This window comes from Cricetulus griseus, assembly GCF_003668045.3.
Source record: "Cricetulus griseus strain 17A/GY chromosome 1 unlocalized genomic scaffold, alternate assembly CriGri-PICRH-1.0 chr1_0, whole genome shotgun sequence".
NCBI classification, from domain to species: domain Eukaryota; kingdom Metazoa; phylum Chordata; class Mammalia; order Rodentia; family Cricetidae; genus Cricetulus; species Cricetulus griseus.
The window spans coordinates 221,321,692-221,343,162 of NW_023276806.1; the positions used below are offsets into that span (position 1 = coordinate 221,321,692).

A 21,471-nucleotide genomic window follows, 5' to 3' on the forward strand; every position below is an offset into this window, starting at 1 on the left:
TCCCTTACTCCTTTACTCTGCCCACACTGGATCACAACAGTTCCTCCCTCGGGGCATCTGAATTTGTTCTTCTGCTGGTATTCTGCTCACCCAGCTCATCCACTCACTTCTTTCAGGTCTTTTGGGCTATTTTCCCGCTGAGGTTCCCTATGCCCACCCCATATCTAAATTGATCCTAAATTGTCAAAACTCCCAGGCCTCCTTACCTTGTTTCCCTCAAGGACTGTTCACGATGTCTGCCTTGCACATGTCTATTCTATTCACTGATGCCTTTTTCCAACCTGGAATAGTGCCTGGCACATAATGCTCAATTCAATTTGTTGATTGAACTGAAAGAACAGAGGCCAGCCTAATGGGGAATGATGAGTAACAGACCTCATCTAAATAAGGCAGGCTAACAAAGTACATCCTTCCCTGCGAATCTTTTGCAAAGAAAGATTAAAATGGCCAAAGGGAGAGAACACAGATAAAATTAAAATTTCATAAACTAGAATTTCATTTCTCTTTAATATGTGTTAACAACATAACAATCAAATATGTAGAAACCTTATATGTTGAGCCCTAAACATATATAATTAGGAGAGTCACACATTGGTATAAACCTCCTAACTTTATCTTCTTTTAAAACAATATTGCTCCAGCAAACTGTATATGTTCTGAAGATTTTTTTCCTCTCCAATTAAACACAGATATAACCTACTATAATTCAATAAACTGGCTGAGGCTTAAAAATTAATACTTTCAGCATAGTCTGAATTACACTTACAAACACTATATACTATCATTAATTATCCAGAATTTTTTTTTTTTTTTAGTTCTTCTCTCCCACTCATTTTCACAAGGTAAGATTCAAAACCAAAAATATCCAATCACTAAAGCTACTGTACAACTATGGTAACACAGGCACCAAATGGAAGTGACTGCCAACCTTGGGGCAAAAGGTCCAAAGGCAGCACTCACAAGGTAGTTTACATGTGATATAATAGGTGAATGAGCATGCTAATTAACAAGCAAGACCAAGCAAACCAGCATGGAAACACCTAGGGCTTGAGGGGCTGCAAGTCAACTCTTAATTTGTCTGTTCTCTCTTCTCCCACCTCGGGATGGAGCAGCCTCCAAACTCCTTCTCAGGTAAGAAGCAGTGGGAAGCACAGCAAAGGGGTCAAAGGTAAAGGACTGCTAAATGCCTCTACTCACCTACCTGTTTGTTTTACTATTCACAAAACATATGTTTTCCTATTTTCTTGACACCAGATATATTTTCCTTGAAAAAGGAAAACTATTATGCCAGGATCATGTATGTACTGTCTATCAGAAATGACATGTAACTGTTCCACTACAGAATTCTCAAGTATGTTAGGAAGTCATTTGTATTCCTGTTCTCTTTTTGTTAAGAAAAAAGAAATTACAAGTGAAACTTTAGTGAAAGGACTCTACCAACATTTTTAAGCCACACTGATTTAAAACTCATCTACGCTATGCTTGTTTCTTAATAAAACAAGGACAAACAGCCAATTCTATTTATATGCCACAGGCAAAATAAAGGTTTCTGAAATTAAATGACAAATAACTAACTAAATAAATTTCTGCAGCTTCTTGAAAGAAGTTGAGACACAGTATTAGGAAGGCCTAACATGGGAGACAGGATACAGAGTGAATTAGCATTCTGGCAAAAACAAAAGGAACACTGTTTTGCCATAACAAGGATTTTATTTTTTTTTAAGTAGCAATACACCAAAGAATGTTCGCATATTCTAGCTTACTGATGACCTTCTCAGCGGTACTTTGAGATAGGAGGTACAGAAAAGCAATTGTCATTCTCATTTTCACATCCGGAAAACAGCTACAAGGTTTGGAAGAGTTGCCCCCGAACCACAACGCTACCAATGTTGCCTACAAATAGTCCTGCTCCTCCACCTTGCCGTCTTGTCTATTGCACAGACCCCACCTCCCTTCCCAGGACACCTACTGGCAAACCACCGCCTGTCAGGATGAGGAGGGATCCTGCAAAAGACAGCAAAGGCAGAGGAGGGGCGACAAAGACAGCACTGGCTGGCCTTATCTAGATGACTGTGTCTAGGAGGACAGTACCCACAAAGAGTCGAGGTCGAATCAAGGAGGCTCGGGTGAGTTTTCCAGGCACTACCTAGCTGCCCAGCACCCCCGAGACCCGCCACCCCCTAGAACTTAAGCCTCCGCCCACCTCTGCCCGGGGACTGGGAACTCTGCTCCTCTCCCAGCCGGAAGGAAGGAACTCTTTGCTTCAGACTACAAGGACTCACCTGCCGGGTCATTAGAGATTTGATTTTTTGCATGTCGAGGTTGAGAGAGGATTACCCCGCCGCAGAGAAGTAACAAATCACACAAGACCACCAGACAGCCGGCTACAACACAGGGAAGCCATAGTGAGTAGTCACGTGGAGCTGCCCGCCTGGGTCAGCCTTCCTTTCGCTGAGGATGCTGGGAAGTGTAGTCTTCCGGCTGCAATCGCAGAAGGAGAGCAGTAACCTGGTTAACTACATTTCCCAGCAAGCAACGCTGAACCTGTGCTTGGAAAAGGCTTAAGCGAGGCGGATACCTGAGACCTAGGTGTTCTGGCGGCTCAGCTAAACAAACTCTGAGGAGACCGTAGATAGTCCAGACTGACAAGACGCCCTCTAGGAGTGCGAGAGGAAGGGGTGGGAGGATGAGAACGTGAGACTGCCCTCCAGAGAGAGCACCCGGACCAGTGTCCTAGACCCTGGGTGTGGCCCGAGGAAAGGGGGAGACAGGTACCCTAGGATGCTGATGGCCAGCCTCAGGCGCTTCTTCATTCTTGCCCTTCCCTGTAGAGAGCTCTAATGAAATCAAAGGATTTCGTCTAATCCCCAACTATCATTTTTTTTTTCTACCTGCTTAAGCAAAGGCAAGTCTTGTCAGTAATTGGGAGAACATGTGTCACTGTAAAGTTATCTCCGGTCATTAGTGGTTACAGCGGAGAAAGTAACCGGGGAGCTTCGGAGACTCAACTTTATAAGGATTTCAAATTATGAGACTATGGGGGGGGGGGCAAGATCAGAGCTGATAAAAAAAATAAGTAACACTGAAGATTTACAAATCGGAATGGCTTCATGTGCATGACCTCATATATCTGCAGGAGAAGCTTTTCCTCCTTTTTTTAATGACAGTTTTTTTTTTTTTTCATACAATATTTTCGGATCAGGTTTCCCCTCCTCCAGCTCATTGTAGATCGGCCCCACCCACCAACTTCACACTCTTTCTCTCTCTAGAAATAAAATAACATGCAAATGAATAAAAAAACAAACAACAAAATAAAAAAGAAAGAAACACACACCCAAGCCCATATGCCTGAGTACCTTATGGAGTTACAATTATCTCCATGTTAAAAATGATGAATCAGGTGTGGAGAGATTAAAGAACTTACCTAAGATTAATGCAGATACTTAAAGGTTTCATGTATTGTGTTGAGGAGCGATTCCTAAATCATGACACCAATGCCTTTTAACTACACCAGTTTAACATTTGTTACGACATGGGCCCTCTGGGAGGCAGCAGTTGTCAACCTGACTTGTACAGAGGTTTGGACTCCAGCCCGGAAATCTGCATCTGCAGTTGCCTCCTCCAGTGGTCTACTCTTCCTGCAGACTGTACAACTTCTCAGTATCAAATGTAATTACAGTGTTAATTATAATAAATGTTTTCCTTCCCCAATTCGTCTTATATACAACCGTTCATGTCATCTTATGTCACCAACTGTCCTCTGCTGCTTTTGCTATTGTAAATAATTCCATTAAGGGATCTGTATTAAAGAATATTGCTGCTTGAAATGCATGTAGTAGATGTCCATTGTGTAAAACAAAACCAGCCTTATAATTTACTATGTGTTACTGAAGAGGTCAGAAAACAATTGTACCCTAATCATCATAGACAGAGATTGTTTTAGGTTAATCATTTTTAACACAACGATAACTACGACCAGAAATCAGTGAGGATATACACACACCCCTTTTTTTTAAAAAGCAAAACCAGTTAGTAGATTATCAACTTGCTATAAAATACTGTGGTGAGACAATCCATCCTACCCTTGCCCTGAGTCCCAGGCAGCATCTCACTCTAGCCCAGGCTGGCCTCAAACTCACAGAGATCTACATGACTCTGCCTCCCAGTGAAGCCATGTGTCTGGGAGAATTTTCTTATACTGACAAAACTCTTTGGTACTATTTTAAAGAATTCTGTCTGTTTGGCAGCACCTGAAATTAAATTTGCTTTTGTGACTTCAGTGTAGATTTCCTGAACTCACAAATTACTCTCACAAGCAGTTATATTTACGAACGAACCACTAGAGGGCGCTTGGTCAAGGTATGCAGTCCTTGTACAACTCAAGCACTGCAAAATTTTTAACAGGAAAAAGAGCACAATCATGGTTCATTCTGGTATTTAAATTATTATTATAACACCTACTATTTCCTTCTGTCACAAATATGTATATTTTAATATAAATGAGGAAGATACTGAAATTTTTATAAATCCTTTATATGCTATTCATTTGACACTAGAAAAAACCCCACTATACTGTCTTTGTTGCTGACATTTTGGCAAGGAGCCTGGAGCCCTCATAACAAACCATCCTTTGGTTTGAGGACACTATAAAGATCTTATTTAATAGGAGCTGCTTGTGTTAAGACTGATCTAAATGGAGTGAGGGAGCTTGTATGATATGTTTTAAGTCCTGTGTCTCTTTCCAATTGGATGTTTCACCGTCCAATATGAAAGTTTGAGTGCATTTGCTGTGAAACAGTTATGGAGAAGACAGCTTAAGTTAAAGAGCACAAGGAGTTTATTTCTGGGGAAGCATGTTACGAAAAATGAGCACAATGCTTAGGTGCCAACTATCAATGACTAAGAACGTTCTCTGTAGTCAAGCATCTGAGAAGTACACAGCTAAGCAAATGAACTGAAGTAAATATGGTTAACATTGCCATAGATGTGTGTGTAAGATTTAGAGAGTGTAGAGAAACTTGTAGTCATTGTTTAGAGCTGAGGATGTGATTGAAATATTTCTGAGGTATGGAGAATTGTAAAACGACTGACTTCTATAAAGGACTTGGGTTTCCCAACAGTAGTTCCTGTAACAGGAATTAATAAAAGATCCAGAGACTGATATGGGGGTTCAAGCTTCAAGCTGAATATCAGCAAAGCAAAGCAGTCGGCCACTAGCTCTCACCTCTAACTCAGGCTGAAAGGGCTGATCCACACACGAGCTTTTCACCAAGTCCCAAACTGCTGCTTCTCCTCAGTGTGGCTGGAGAATGAATGCCTCATACTGAATCTTGCTCCTGTCTTCTATACCCATCTAGTGCTGGGATTAAAGACATAACCTCTGTTACTCTTTTAGACTGATTCAATTTCATGTATCCCTGGGTGGCCTTGAACTCAGAGATCCATCTACCTCTTAATCCTGAGTGTTAGGATTAAATGTGTGTACCACCACCTCCTAGCTTCTGGCTGATGGGATTAAAGGTGTGTGCCTGGCTTCTCTGGCTTGTAGCTGACTTTGCTTTTCTGAATCCTCAGTCAAGCCTTAATGAATCATAAATAATATATTACTACAAGTACCTTTGACTTTAGACACTTTCTCAACAAGTTGGGAGCCTTAGTGCAAAGAATATTTCCAAAGTTGGTTTCCAGAATAGCCATTTTTTAATTTTTAATAACATTTTAACAACAGTCTTTGGTTAAGCAGTTAAAATGAAAGCCGATGCCTTCCTCCTCTCAATTGAATTTTTTCAATGGAGTGTCCTACTAGCTTTAAGTCAGGAGTTTTTTGGATTTATTTTGCTTTTGGCTGTGTGTGTGTGTGTGTGTGTGTGTGTGTGTGTGTGGGTGGGTGTGGGTGTGGGTGTGGGTGTGGGTGTGGGTGTGTGTGTTCCATTTCATGCAGAAAGCTTGGGCCAGAGCCTTCTTGAAAATGGTAGCTCACAATTTACCATACTAAGCAAAAATTCTCAGACCATCTACTTCCATGACAGTGACAGGAGGAAAGGAGCTGGGATGGGAATATGAAGCCAGAACACACAAGTAAGACTTTTATGGATTGCTGGATCACTTCCTCTAAGATTCAACTGAGAAAATGTGGTGTCAGGTTATTATCTGTTAGCATACACTATACATTATAACTATACACAATGCATGCCTCATTCCCATATAGAACCTTGCCTGCAATTTGTTTTAAAATCTGTGAATCCATAGATTCAATAAAACTATCACATCTATTTATGGTAGAAAATATAACAAAGAAAAAATTCACTAAACTACTCTAGTGGTGTGCTTTGGTTCTTTGGTATACTCTTTACATGATAATCAGTAACTTCAGGAAGATGAATAGCTACATGGTAAATTCATTTTTAAAAAGCTTCAATTTTCAATAGAAAATAATCAAATTTCAAAACAATGACATATTTTTTTCATGCCAGGAAACCAGATTTGGCATTTATTTATCAAGTGGTCACCCGACAAGATTGTCCTCATCCTTGTGATTATGAATAACTCAGTATAATTTATAAAACTACACTGAAAAATTACTGAGAATCATTTAGAAAGTGTTCTGAAAGCCACAGCCCTGTGTTCTTGCAAAGCATATAACAGGTGTTCCTACTCCCTGTGTCCTTTGTATACACATTCATTCTGTATTCAAATCACAGAAGCAAGAGGCAGGATAGGGTCTGTTACCTCACTGCTAATTTCCCTAGCAAATAAACCAGCAGCTGCTGGTCCATGAACCAACTTGCCACTGAGAACAGGGCGCGCATGCATGGGACAGGATGCTTTCATGGAGTCCCTCAGCAGCATGGCTGGGATCTTTCTGTGCAAAATATACTTTCTTCTTATAGGTAAGGCTCTGGGTGAACTGGCTTTTAAGTATCTGGGGTTTGGGTTATGGGGTTTTGTTGGTTTTCTTTGTGTCTTATTTTTTTTGTAGGCATAAGGTAAATATTTGCTTTGGGCTGTAGATTTTTCTCAGATAATTGAAGAACAGTTCAGAACCTTTTGACAATAACACACTGTTCCAGCAAAGAAGCAGGGACATGTAGCAGAAATGAGGTGCAAGAAACGACTGCTTTTGTTTCCTTGGAGCAACTGCTATTGTCAGTGGGACTCGATAAGAAAGTTAAGGCAGGTAAAAAAAAAAAAAAAACCTTAGGGGTTTCTTCTTTTTCCGGGGCTTATGGATAGTCTCAATAATCTTAATAGTCAATGTTTTAATTGGCAAATGTTCTAATAGTGTATTAAGTTAACAACACAGAATGAAATTCAAAGCAGTTCATAGCAGTGGTTTTCTTTTAATTCAAGGCATTGCTTAAATTAAAGATAGTTAAAGAACAAACTGTTCTTTAATATAAATGTGGGGAATGTGAACTTCAAGCTAAACTAACAAAAAGGAGAATTGTGTTTAAGAGGATCAGTGCTCTAAAATGACTGATAGCTTTTCTCTTTGTCAGTGACTACTCCTATTATTTTTTTGCTGTGTCTTAGTATTTTTCTCTCATTCTCTTTTGTCATAATCTGCCTCTCTATATCACCCTGTGCCTTTATCCATCAGTATTCTTTTCACCAAATGTCCCATTTTCTATCCTTGCTATTATAGGTCTAAAAAGCCAAGTTAGTTTCTTGTGCTGTGTACATTGGTGTGAAAGAACTTTAAAGGGAACTTCTGGTTCTTTAAAAATTAACTTAGATACACCAAGCAATTTGAGCTGTGGACTTTGGGGGCATTTAAAGCCTTACTTTCAATAATATATTTTGTTAATTTTCATTATAATTATGACTATTATTCACTTTGTATGGAACACATATAAATCTCACTGACATAAAATTGCCTGTAAATTTTGAAGGTTCCCCCAAACTGTGGCCATCTCAATTACTATATGGTCATATTATCAAATTTAGCCCTGAAATGTGTTCTTCATTTTAAAATTGTTGTAAAATCATCTGCTACCATACGTTCAACATCATCCTTGCCTGTTAAGTGATCCTACATTGGTTTCTCATTTGTTTTTATTTTCAAAACAGTGGGACTTCTAGTTTTTCACAAATAAGGTTTTTGCAATTGGCCTTAAGAAGAACTCAGGAATCAATCCAGTTGAGAAATTTGACTAAAATAAAATTAAGATAAATTTGGGAGACGTCACTAGTTCACAATAAAGCTATTGTTAGAGACCATGATTCCCCTCTTTACAGAAATTCACTTTCTCTGAAGGTGGTGGGTGGTAAAGGACACAAGGAATATACAAATCCCTTTGCTTCTAAAGTACTGAAATTTCTTTGTACCTTTAAAACATGTTAAAAATAAGCTCCAAATGTATGATTAGTCTATTCAAAATACAAATCCCTGATTTCTATTTTTTCTAAAGATGCAAGAGTTTATTTTCAGTCAACAGTAGTTGTGTTATGTTTGCTAACACTGTGTGTGGTCATGGGGAAATAAATACCAACTGTTCTGAGCTGCCGTAGAGGCTACTCTGTAAATCCTAATGTTTGTATTCAATACAGTAGAACTGCTCTGTTGCTGAGAGGTGGCTTTTTACAGTGTACTTTAAGTATTCCTAACTTTATATACTTTTGAATGTCCTGTTATTATATATTTTAAGAAGTCTCTAAAGTGAAGTTATTGCTGGAATTTTGGATGCCAGGTTATGAGTAGTATTTTCAATGTTTTCCCCAGTTGCTGTTAGTGCCTGAAAGGCAGAGGTCTTAACAGCTGTCTGACAAATACTCAGGAAGTATTTGTCAATCTCATAAAAACAAAATTTTCATTTTTGGGCAAATATTCAGAATACCGAAAGAAAATTAAAATTCCATTAATATTCCTGTCACTTGCCTTCCTGAAGTTTATCTGCTCGTACAGAGAGAGGCTGTGGGAAGCTCCAGTCCTTCATGTTTTCTAAAGCAACTAGAAAAGAGCAATTAAAATTTTCTCCAGGTGAACCTCATTTTTCTCAGTTAGTAAACCACTGTGTTTGAAGACACGGATTTGGAACACTTCTAGCAAGAAACACTTCAATAGAAAGAATGAGAGCTTCTAAAAATCACAGGAAACATAATGTTATCTGTTTAATCTCGGAATCTCACAGTGGTAGTGTGGTCTCAGTGGATTCATGCCTTTCTCCATAGGATGTTAGCTGATACAAGGAAACTCATTACTTGCTGACACTTGTTACCTATAAATTGTCCCATAAAAATAATATAGGCATTGGGCATGGTGGTGCATGCCTTTAATCCCAGCACTTGGAAAGCATAGGCAAGAAGCATATCTCTGTGATTTCTAGGCCAGCCTGGTCTACATACTAGTTAAGCCCTCAGAGTGAGATAGTCTCTAATAATAAAGTAACAATAATAATAATAGTAATAATAATAATGTAGGCAAAATGCTATATAATAACTGTACTACCTTTCACTATGCTGTATATATTTTTCAAAATAACCACACATATTTGGTAAAGAATTTTCATTTAATATGAAAACATTGAATACATTCAGAAATATAGTGGGCTGTGTATTATTTAAGACTTTAATATATGGCTCATTCTCCTAAACAGTCCAGTGAACTAGTTTCCCCTACTTAATGGTGAGTTTAAACACCATATAAATTTGTTACTTTTGTCTGTCGTGGTGATACACAGCTCTAACCCCTGCTTCAGGAGGCTTAGGAAGGAGACCCCTGAGTTCCAGGCCAGCAAAGGCATTTTAGTGAGGTACATTTAGTAAATGTCCCAAATGTCCCAAAATGATTTTTTTCCACTAAAGTAGTTTTTTGTTTGTTTGTTTGTTGGGGGTGGTGCTGAGGGCTGTTTTTTAGGCATGGTCTCACTATGTAGCCCTGGCTGGCTTTGAACTTATTATGTAGATCAGACTGCACTCCATCTCCCAGAGATCCACCTGTCTCTTCTTCCCAAGTGCTGGGATTAAAGTCATATGTCACCACTCTGAATCTTCTGTAGAGGCTTTATTTGTCTCCAGACTGCAGGATCTGTGTTATACTTAGTGTCTTATGAAATAAGATTCTCTTCTCATAACTTATGCAAAGTCTCTAAATAGTCCTGCTCAAAGTTGAGAAGCCAACATTCGAATCAAGGTTCAAAAGTTGGTGACATTTCCATTCTAGGGACAGTGCTACCACTGTCAGTGGGGCCGTGCCTAGCAACCTCCTCCAGCATATTAACAACTATTAACAATGTAATCTCAGGGAGGCCTTTCCAACTACAATTGCACAGACTAAATTATAGAAAAACAGAAGAGCAAGAACCTCTCCCAAGTGAGAAAAATGGATCGGCTAAAATTGCACTCAAGCTTCATCCATCCGAATCTCAGTCTAGCAGGCACTCCTGGGCTAAGCTGGGAAACGCCTTAAACGCACCAGTAAGCCAGTGACAAAGCTGCTCTGCGCAGCCATGCAGCTCTTCCCGGTGCATTCTCAAGGCGATTGGTGTGATTCCTACCATAGCCCCTTGATTGCTTGGTAACAAACACAGAATTGCCACTTTGATAGAGAACATCAGGAAATGACAACTTAATACGTGAATTAAATGCTGTGACTCGCTATTTAAAAAATCCTTTGAACCTTTCCTCTTGAAATTCAAATAGTGGCTACTCTGAGAAAAATACCTCAGGCTAGCAAGCACCTGAAAAATCAGAGATCAGAGAGGGGTACAGGCATCAACCAGTATTTTTCTTTTCACACACAAGACAATGAGCAGAGACTTAAAATGGCTTGCTTACCCAGGCCATTTTGCTGACTAAACACTATTTTAGGAAAAAGATGTGTCCTTTGCTACAACTTCACAGTTCCAACTTTAGCAAACTGTCGAATAAAATGTCCCCTCTGCAAGTTCAGAAAATGCACATGACCCTAACATCTTCACTTCAGGGAGACTTGGAAGTGATGAATCTAAGAATTACTGATGAACATAGTTACAAGGGAATCTACGATCAGATATGAAGCCTGTCAGGTGGCTAGTGGATATTTTCACACGTAGTCAAGTAATTTAAAAAGAACATAGCAGCACAATAGACACAGTGAAAGTTATGTTTTTGCATACCTGAAGATAGAAATAATGAGCTAAAAACTAGATTTTATTTATCGCTTATCAAGAATCTCTGTCTCCCTAATTTCAATTAAAGCTACAAAGGTGCATTCCCATTTGTCCAGGAAACACACAACTGAGGAAGGAACTACTCCGGTTCCAGCTACCATCCCAAAGCCCAATGTCTTAGTAAATGTCTAGCTGTTAGAGCTGCTCCCGTCTTAGCCTCTGCTTTACATAGCTTTGACATCACTAGTTTTATGACATCTTCCTTTTTCCCCTCCTACAATTTCCTTGCAGAATTCACTACTCCCGTGCTTCAAGCAATTCTGCTTTTTACAGATGCACCCAATTTCCTCTTTTTAATCTCTCAAATTAGGAAAACCTGGACTTTTACATTCTCATGCTTTTCCATACAGAAACAAATCGTGAACCTTGTAATACTTTTGACATGCACGAACTAAAATGAAGGTGCAGTGTGTATTTATCCCAAGGACATATAGAGGTCCTGGAGCCTGACTACATTGCATATCTAGTTCTCCACTCTAGGAAAGGAAGATTCCTCATGGAATCGGAGCAACATGCTTGAACTTCTCCCTGGAAATCACCATGGAAGACAAACAGACCTTTGCACTATTTCTTTCCTCGTTCCAATTGCCTTCTGTAAATTGATTTAGATGAAACAGGGAAAATGGGAAGCAATTGAAGGGGATAATCATTTTATGTATGTAAGAAAATGAGATGGAAAGTCCTTTGGTTCGGCCCCAGTTTCCGTCTTCTCCCACCTACTCAGCTTCATTCCACCAGCATTGATCACTCTTCTGTTTCACTATTTCCATTTCCAGAGGATTCATACCCAGTGCCTGCAAAATGTAATTTCATATTCCACATTCCTGCCCAGCCTCCACCCCACTGCTCTCATGCCCTTCACAACAAAATTACTCAAAATACCTATAATTATTGTTTCAAGTTTCCGCACCCATTTCTCTCTCTCTCTCTCTCTCTCTCTCTCTCTCTCTCTCTCTCTCTCTCTCTGTCTCCCTCTCTCTCTCTCTCTATCTGTCTCTCTCTCTCTCTCTCTCTCTCTCTCTCTCTCTCTCTCTGTGTGTGTGTGTGTGTGTGTGTGTGTGTGTGTGTGTAAAAATGTATGTGCTACAGTGTGAGAGTTGTCAGAGGACATTATGAAATAGGGAGTTAGTTCTCTTTTTTCACCATATGAGTCCTGGGAATTAAACTGGCTTGGTGACTGATACCTTTACTTGCTAGTCCACGTCACCGGCCCTGTGTCATTGTTTTTTCTCTTGGTGTTCAAAATAGTCTATATTTAAATCACACACATAATCCTATTATTCCAAATGTTCCTCTGATGGTGAGTTCATACCAACACCACTCACTTATAAAATGAAGCAAAGAGCTTTCAATTAGAGTTCAGAAAGTATAGTATCCTGAAAGGACTTTTTTTTCATCATATATATATATATATATATATGTATATATATATATATATGGAATATATCATATATATTTCATATATATATTTCATATATATGCAATGGAATATATATATATATGTATATATATATATATATATATATATATATATGGACATCTGCAGGTTCCAGAGGTTAAGAAGCAATGTGCAAACATAAGCTGCATCCCTTGCAGTGAGTTCATGGGCCCAAACAACACGAGCACTGTAGAAGACTGCACATTGGGAAGAGCCCCATGCCTCACATTGATTCAGGCCTCTAATTCTCTCCTAAATGAGTTTAATAATGGAAACATGATCACTGTATCCATTCAGCACTGCCTTTTGGATGTCTAATGAGCATCTAAAAATGAGTGTGCCCTAAACTGACTTGTGATTTCCCCACCCACCCCAAATATTAATAGTTCCCTGTCTCATCCCAATGCTATATCTCTACTGGTTGCAACCTCACTCTTCCAGATGATGTAAGTTAAAATCACAAAGATATTCTTTATTCCTCATTGTACTATATATCCCACCCTGCAGTGTCATAGAATCAGCTGTTTCTCAGATGCTCAGGACACCATGGGTCTGTACACCCCCATGCCTTGCCTACTTTGTTGAAGTCACTTCCCGAGGTATCTTGGTGTTCCCGTTTTTTTCTCTTCAGCCCATTCTCACCCCAGCTAGTGGGAGATGAATAAATCATTAGAAAAGTCATGTCTCTCCTCTGATAGCAAAACTCCAATTACATTTTTATTTTACATAAAATAAAATTGCCCGTGACTCCTGTGGTCTTAAAATCCTTCCCCATTTGTCCTGGCTGTGACTTACCTCATTATCTCTCTGAGCTCCTCCTCCTCTGCCATGTTACATCCAAGTCTGTCTGCCCCTTGTTCCTGAAACACTATCAGAATCTTCTGTGGAAGAGGAATGACTGGTTTTAACTGACTATAGTTTCTTGTGTTGTTTACTAGATTACTGGATTTGTTGTGGCTTTGACTAAAAAGGGGGGTGACTTCCAAAAATGGAATATCAAGCTATTTCAGATGGCTTAACTGAAATTTCTTGCAAGGAAGTAACCCCTTAATATTTCAGGAATTGCATAGTTTATCTGGATATGACATTGACATAGTCTAATTTCAAATGTGTTTAATGGTTTTATTGAACTTTGGAGCTCATAGTCTCTCTCAGTTCTCCTTTCCCTATTATTCTATAATGATAGGAGATAATAGCTTCTGCTTCTCCTTTTTGCCTTGTCTTTAGAGAAGTCATGCAACCAGCACAGTCACTGGGTGTAGTCTTTCAAATGCAGAAGGTTTCAAAGACAAATATTTACCTCTACCCGTAACTGGGACTAGAATAGTCAATACTGAGAAGCCTTCTTCTTTGAAAGGGATTATCATCTGGGTTCTCTCTGCCACTGTACCTTTGTATTATGAGATGTGGCTCAGGACACTCTCAGTCTTCTTTTCCTTCGTAGCAGGTGTTTGTTCGGGGCTGAAGGTGACCGTTCCTTCACACACTGTCCACGGCATCAGGGGGCAGGCCCTCTACCTCCCCGTGCACTATGGCTTCCACACTCCAGCATCCGACATCCAGATTATATGGCTGTTTGAAAGATCCCACACGATGCCTAAATACTTGCTGGGCTCCGTGAATGAGTCAGTGGTTCCCGACTTGGAATACCAGCACAAGTTCACCATGATGCCACCCAATGCGTCTCTCCTCATCAATCCGCTGCAGTTCTCGGATGAGGGCAATTACATTGTGAAGGTCAACATCCAGGGAAATGGAACTCTGTCCTCAAGTCAGAAGATACAAGTCACCGTTGATGGTGAGTACTCTGTGACCTTAGAGAGGAGGCTAGGTCGAGTCAGCAGAGGCTGGGGATGCCAAGCTTCCTGGGCTTTAAAGTCCTGGCCCTTTCCACTCTGAGTGAATTAATGCTCAGAGTGTCCCTAATACCATTACTTGCCTCATACTGAGCTTTAATTTTATAAGTGCATAAGAGAGGTGCCCAGTGCACAGCAACAATCCTTCAAGCAATAAGAGAAACTTACTGTTTCTTAGGACTTATGTATAAAGCTTCTGAAAGAGTGAGATAGGGACATTTTATTTTCTGGTTTGTAGGCTATATCCTGGGGAGGCTCCTATTTCTAATCACATGAAGATTTTTATTTGGTCCAACATTTAAAGGAAGATGAGTCAAGGGCTTTATGTAAGGACAAAAGAAGTTTGGGGAAATGTTTCCTGAGGGAGACTAGAGTTAGCTAACTTTCAGGCATTTTTTTTCTTATTAAAATTTAGAAGTGGCAGACCTTGAACATACTGTGCACAAGATTCAATTTCTTATTTTTCTGTCTCCTTTTTTGACAATATATCTCATTTTAGTAAGTATTAAATTGGTTCTATTACTTCCTCAGGCCCAGGCTTCCCATACATCACTGACCCTCCATCTTCTCATAGTCTACACCCAGTCTGCAAGAAAGCCTCATTGGCTAACCTTGAAACTGACTCCAGCTGCTTTCACCTATCCTTTACCACTGCCTTGCTCATACCTCTGTCTCCAAAACTGCAAGCCCTGGCCTCTCTGCTCCTGCTCTCCCATCCTCTAGCTTCCTATTGCACTCATAATGGGAGTCAAAATACTGACAACAATCTTCAGGGCCCAGCATACCCACAACCCATCCGATCCCATTCTCCCCCTCTGACCACTAGACTCTGTTCTGACCACACTGGCCCCTTGCATTTCCTTGAACAAGACAAATACACTCCCATCTGGGGTCCTTTGTTCTCACTCTTCACTCTATCTAGGCTGCTTTCATTCCAGATATCACTTCCTTTATTTCTTTTAGACACCATCGCATTGTCATATCTGTGAAGCCTTTTCTGACCACTCTTCACTCTGTACAAAATAGATCATCTTAGCCCCAAAACTCTCTCTCTCTTTCTCTCTCTCTCTCTCTCTCTCTCTCTCTCTCTCTCTCTCTCACTGTTCACTGTCTTCACTCTCTGTTTATTGAACTTGCATTGAACTTACCATCACCTGTAAATAGTATCTGTATTTAATTGTTAATGCTTCTCTTCCATGAGTAGAACATGCGGTCTGTGGGGAAAGGAGCTTTGTCTGTGTCCTTGGGGCTTTCTTCTCACTGCTCAGACTGCACTGGTCATAGCAGACTCAGTAAGCCCTCTCAGTAAAGAGTCAGGTGAGAGATAGAAGAGGTTGCAGGGGACTAAGACAATGGCTGTGGGATCAGATATCTGCAAAGTGATTGTAGGGAAAGTGAAAACATAACTAACAGTAATTTTCATAAAGTTCTCCTGCAACAGTTTTTCATACAAGTTTTAATAGCACAGCTCTTACCTGTGTATTCTGTAACATTGGATTTGTTCAGGGAAATGAAACCAAACAATGAAGTAAACAGGCTGTAAGAACCTAAGCAAAACCTTTTCAAAAGGGAAACCAGGTTTGTTCCAGGCAAGTGTATGATATGGATGACTATTCCAGTGATTTGCTCTCCTCAGTTACCTACCGTGTTGCTTAGTTACCTCATATTATATACGTCCTTACACAGAGATGTCTGAGATGTTTTCAAATATGACCACTGTGCACAATTCATTTTTCTTTTGAAAACATAAAAGCACACACAAAATGCTATTGCAAACCCTTTGCTCTTGCCAGGAAAGACAAAGGATTGAAATAAGTGAACAAACCAGTAGACAACATCCACCTTGAAAAATGTCAGACATTCCCAAGTTGTTCAGATCCCCTCCAAGTTGCTTCCACCTCGTTTTTCCTTATCTTTCATTTGCTTCTATCTCCCCTGGGCTGGGGAATAAGGTCTGTTTGCACCCAAATGCAGTTTCCATTATAGAAAAAAATGTAATGACAATACACAATAAATTAGTCTGAAAAAGATTCAATGGACACTTGATGGGCAATCAAAGCCTAAAGTACTGAATCCAGTCATGGGCTACCCATGTGTTACAGCATTAGCCTCTCTCTGCTCTGTGAACTTACAGAGATAGAGACGAGGAATGTCTATCTCTCCAAAATGCAGGAAAAAAAATACATTGACAGGTGTTAAAGGCCTCTTCTCTTTGCCAGTGAAGGCTGTTAATGCTGATGTCTTTGTCTTATGTCTGTTACCTGTTCATTTAGGTGGGGTGGGGCAGGGGCGCCCAGACTCACCAGCATACCTCAGACCACATATGGAGGTCGGAATACAACCTGCTAGAGTAGCTTCACCCCTTCCACCATGTAGGATCTGGAGATCAAACTCAGGCTTGATAACAAATGCCTTTACCACTGAGCCATCTTGCTGCCTCACAAGTCGCTATTTTATTAAACAGGGTACAGGACTTTGAAGATTGATAATGTTTGCTGACATGATAGTGAATACATATGCAATTACCAACTTTATCCACGTACTTAGAGCCAAAAGTCAGTGAAAAAATACTTGTGTTCCTCTATGTTTATCCATTTGCCTACTGAGCACCACAGTTATAAAATAAAGCTTGCTTCTCATCACTTCTAACAGGAATTTCTATTGGATTTGCCTTTTATATTTCAAATTTAATAAAATCTCAGTGACACATCATGCCCTACTGTCAAATTGATTCAATGTTGACTGAAATGTAGACTTTAGTTTGCTAATAAAATTGTGTATATGCCACTCTTCAAAAATACCCCTACACACTTTCAAAAGTATACCATACATGAAGTGTATAATTTAGTTTTCAGATGGTGTATAAAAATTTGAGGTTGCCACGTCCCTTATTGCCATGTGCTTTGGGTACATTACTATATATATATATATATATTATATATATATATATGTGTTGTGTGTGTTGTGTGTGTGTGTGTGTGTGTGTGTGTGTGTGTGTGTGTACCTTCACAGCAGATAAGCATCTTCCTAACTTGCATGAGCTCTTAAGTTCAGAGAGAGAGAGAGAGAGAGAGAGAGAGAGAGAGAGAGAGAAGCTTTGATGGTAGAGAAAGCATGAGGAATAAGAAAGTGGAACTCTGGCCTTTCAACCGCTAACTATATAAAAAGTAAATAGATTAATTGTCAATACTTGGATTCAAGTTCTAGAATTTCATTAGCTCTACCTGTACAAATATATTTCATATTTTACCATTTTTAAATTTCTGTGACTTTTAAAGATCCTCTTTAACTGTTACTCAAGCTATCTACATTTAAAAATATTAAAATGTTGGAATCATTTCACCAGGACTCAATATTGGAAAGGCTTCTAGAGTTTTACAAAAGAAACACCTCTATGCTCTTGATATTGCAGATCCTGTCATGAAGCCTGTGGTTCAGTTCTACCCAGCTTCTGGGGCTGTGGAGTATGTGGGCAACATTACCTTGACCTGCCAGGTGGCAGGGGGTACCAGGCTAGTTTACCAGTGGCGAAAAAATGGGAAACCTGTTTGCATCAACTCCAGCCACTCCCTTTCTCCCGAAAACAACACCCTTTGGATTGCTCCAGTGACAAAGGAGGATGTTGGGAACTACAGCTGTCTTGTCTCAAACCCCGTTAGTGAGATGGAAAGTGACATCATTATGCCCACCATATATTGTAAGTAACTTTTTTTTCTTGTGTCTATATTTATGGAAAAGTCTCACAGGGGTAGGCATAGATATTATCAGCACTAGATGTCATTTGGTCTTTTACATTATTGTAGCTCAGCCATGTCACCTAAGCATCGTCTTGTTGGGAAATATGTCCACTTACACAACTTTACTTTTTAAAGATTGAGTTGATTCTAACCATTGAGTGATCTCATGTGCAGTGGAATTCTCAATTCCAAGGATCCAGTACCACAAAGAGGAAATGATAGGAACCCAGGAATGGGATGTGCTCCCCACCATTTCTACACTCAATCTTAGCCAAAGGCTAAGAAATGATTCTCTGGTTTCTGAAAGAAAGGTTCAGGAAGAATCTGCTCTGAGCAATCTCAAGTGTTTTCCCAAGAAAATCATTAATTGCTCACATTGTTGACATTGAACCTCATGTACAAATAAAATGTATTGAACTCTTCAGTTTGTATCATGTCACCATCACAACCTCAAACAAGGTCCCTCCTTTTCCTTATTCTATTCTTTTTCTAGTCACTGAGGAGCCTACCTCTAATATGATTGCTGTTTATTTATTTGTGTGTGTGTGTGTGTGTGTGTGTGTGTGTGTGTGTGTGTGTGTGTGTGTTTTAGGTGTGTGTTTAGGTGTGCACATGCCACAGCATGCCTGTAGAAGTCACAGGACAACTTTTGAGACTCATTTCTCTCTTTCTACCATATAAGTCCTGGAGGAGGAAAATCAGATTGTCAGGCTTAAAAGAAATCTGCTTTACTCACCGAGTCATCTTACCTACCTTCTCATATGCTTAATGTTATATGGAGAGTTTAGTAAAGCACGGGGTTTGTTAACTTTTTAGAACAGGGACATTTGGGGGCTAGATACCTCTGCGGTGGGACTGTCCTGGACAATTTAGGGTACTCAGAAGCGTCCCTGTCCTCCATCAGGGCATACCAGCACTAACTAAATACAAAGACAGGGAACATTGCTTCTTACTGAAGAGAAGCCTCCTTTCCTAAAGTGACATTTGGGTGAACATGCAAGAGTGAGCATGGTTGAGCACATGAAGGGTCTGGGAGACCATCACAAGCCCAGATGGCAACAAGAGACCAGACACAAGAGGAAACAAACATGTTTTCAAGGGCTAAGGCAAATCATGGTTTGTTTTGTTTGCTTGCTCATCCGTTTTAGAGACAGCATCCAGTTCTACATCCCAGGCTGGCCCGGTACTTAATATGTAGCCAGGGCTCGAGGTTAAGGTCAGCCTCCTGTGTACTGAGATTGCAGGCATGAGCCACGGTACATGATTTGTATTTAACCGTGGCAAATTATTTTTAAGGTTTAATTCATAAGCCTTAAAGATTTTCAAAAGCCTTTTCAGAAAGCCTTGTGGGAATGTTCTGTCTGCTTCTAAACCAGAGGCAACAGATTCACAGAGAAAGCATAAGCTACAGCAATGTTGCAGCACTGGTGTAGAATTGTAGGGAAGACTCTGAAGCGCTGTAGCTGATTTATATGTGTATTTCTTTACTAAGCAAGTTATTATGACATGAGTTAATTCAAGTAGCACAAACCTAAATATGTGAGCTGTGTAAACAAGGGGAAAGAAACTATGAGCAAACAAACTGAATCAAAGGTAAGCCATGTCCCCAAGATTTTCTTGTCTCAGCAATTATCTATCATATAACCTAGAAGTACAAACCTAGGCTCATTATTAGTTTCTTTTGCTATCAGGATTTCAGCCCAGTTTTATCATTTGTTTTTGTTTTGCTTTGTTTTCTTGGTTTCAGGTGACAAGGTTTAAATAGCATGCATAAAGGTTTGTCGCTGATTTTCTATTGATGTGGCATCAAGGTGTTTGCAGTTTTCTCATTCCATGTACACTTGGCACATTTTCCTTGTTTGATGCTATTCCCCAATGCTCCATTTGTCTGTAATCACCCCTTTTCCTTCATTAGCTCCTACTGAAAAGCCCATCTGTCCTGGCCTGTTCTCACCTCCTCAGTGTCGCTAAGAAATTCAATTCCCTGTGCAAACACAGCATCCTGTACATGTCTGTCTCTAGTCCTCACTACAGCACTCTTCTCCACTCTATGTACCAGTACAACAAACTCTCCTAAGAGCTCCACATTGCTTAAGCATCTTTAGTTTTATAGGGCAATACTTGACACTGTTGGTAACCTGACTAAAAGAGAATAGTCTATTTTGTTCATATCATGCTTCAGATCCGACTTTTACTCCATGGCTCTGTGGTCAGACAAAGATCGATAACCAAGTGTCAGTTCTAATGTTCTCTCTTAGATATCCACATCATGATTTAGAAGTCCATCATAAATCATCTATTATGCTTTCATTGTTTCCATGACATTTTCTTCATGCAAAGTAGGCATTTTTTATTGCTAGAGAAAAGTTATAACAAAATCTATTCAGATTGATTGTATGTTCATTGGGTCATGATGTCATAATCTAGTGTTAGCCTTGGTGGAATACAATGCCAAGTAAAAAGTCAGCAAATACCTACTTATGGTCTACAAAATGTAAATGCTTTCTAGTTCCAACTGTAAATAACAACCCAATAACCACTACTTTTTGTGTGAAACACATGGCACTGCTGCGGGGAGTACGCTAAGTGATAAAAATTAAAGGGAAAAAAGGTCATTTACAGTAAATACTTACCATCTGCTTCCTTGCAGGGTGGCCAGCAGCATCATGATGGAAACTTAGGTACTGTTCCCACCCAGTCATAAATTGTTAAAGAGAACAGATGATATGTGATTTTACAAGTCATTTAGTAAACAGCCATCCCTAAGGCAAAGAGTTCATTTCCATTGAGAGTGTTCTGCCAAAGGCAAGACAGTGAACCATAATCCAAAGCCAAATGGAGTTATCCATCTGCTTTTATCTATATCAAAGGCCGCTCTAGTACAGCCACTCCAAATGTCTCCTACAGGGCTGCCCTTCACTTGAATAATGTGTCTGTATTCTACCTCAAAATAGAGGAATGTTCCCTTTGAAGTGCTGAAGTGCTAACCAGTGTATAGAAAATAACATCTTCACAGAGTTAAGGGAGAGGAGAATGTAAACAGTGTGTACAGTGTAAGATGAAATTATGTGCCTGTGTGTTTATGTGTGTAAGAGGGAGAAACAGACAGACACAGACCCAAGCACAGGCACAGAGAAAGAGGTGAGGGAGGAACAGAGTAGGAAAACAGAGGGGGTGGAAGAAACTAGAGAACGAGACGATTATACAGACGTTGGCTCTCTAGGAAAATTAAAGGTAACTTTTTGGGAATGGAGAGACAGCTCAGTGTTTAAGAGCACTGGCTGCTCTTC

At 39.8% G+C, this 21,471-nt stretch overlaps 2 protein-coding genes across 3 annotated transcripts in view; one reads left to right on the forward strand and one right to left on the reverse strand.

Annotated features, from left to right (window-relative positions):
- The window catches only part of Vps50 (VPS50 subunit of EARP/GARPII complex), an 89,668-nt gene extending 87,229 nt beyond the window's left edge, over positions 1-2,439 (reverse strand). The window contains exon 1 of the mRNA XM_027389845.2: positions 2,283-2,439. Coding sequence (XP_027245646.1) covers positions 2,283-2,315 — 33 coding nt within the window. The 5' untranslated portion in view covers positions 2,316-2,439. The remainder of the gene's footprint in view (positions 1-2,282) is intronic.
- Positions 2,440-6,811: 4,372 nt separating this feature from the next.
- The window catches only part of Hepacam2 (HEPACAM family member 2), a 31,042-nt gene continuing 16,382 nt past the window's right edge, over positions 6,812-21,471 (forward strand). Inside the window, exons 1-3 of one of the 2 annotated variants that reach the window (XM_027389733.1) lie at positions 6,812-6,890; positions 14,033-14,386; positions 17,857-18,141. In XM_027389733.1, coding sequence (XP_027245534.1) covers positions 6,812-6,890; positions 14,033-14,386; positions 17,857-18,141 — 718 coding nt within the window. The remainder of the gene's footprint in view (positions 6,891-14,032; positions 14,387-17,856; positions 18,142-21,471) is intronic. The other variant, XM_035450337.1, reaches the window with a different exon arrangement.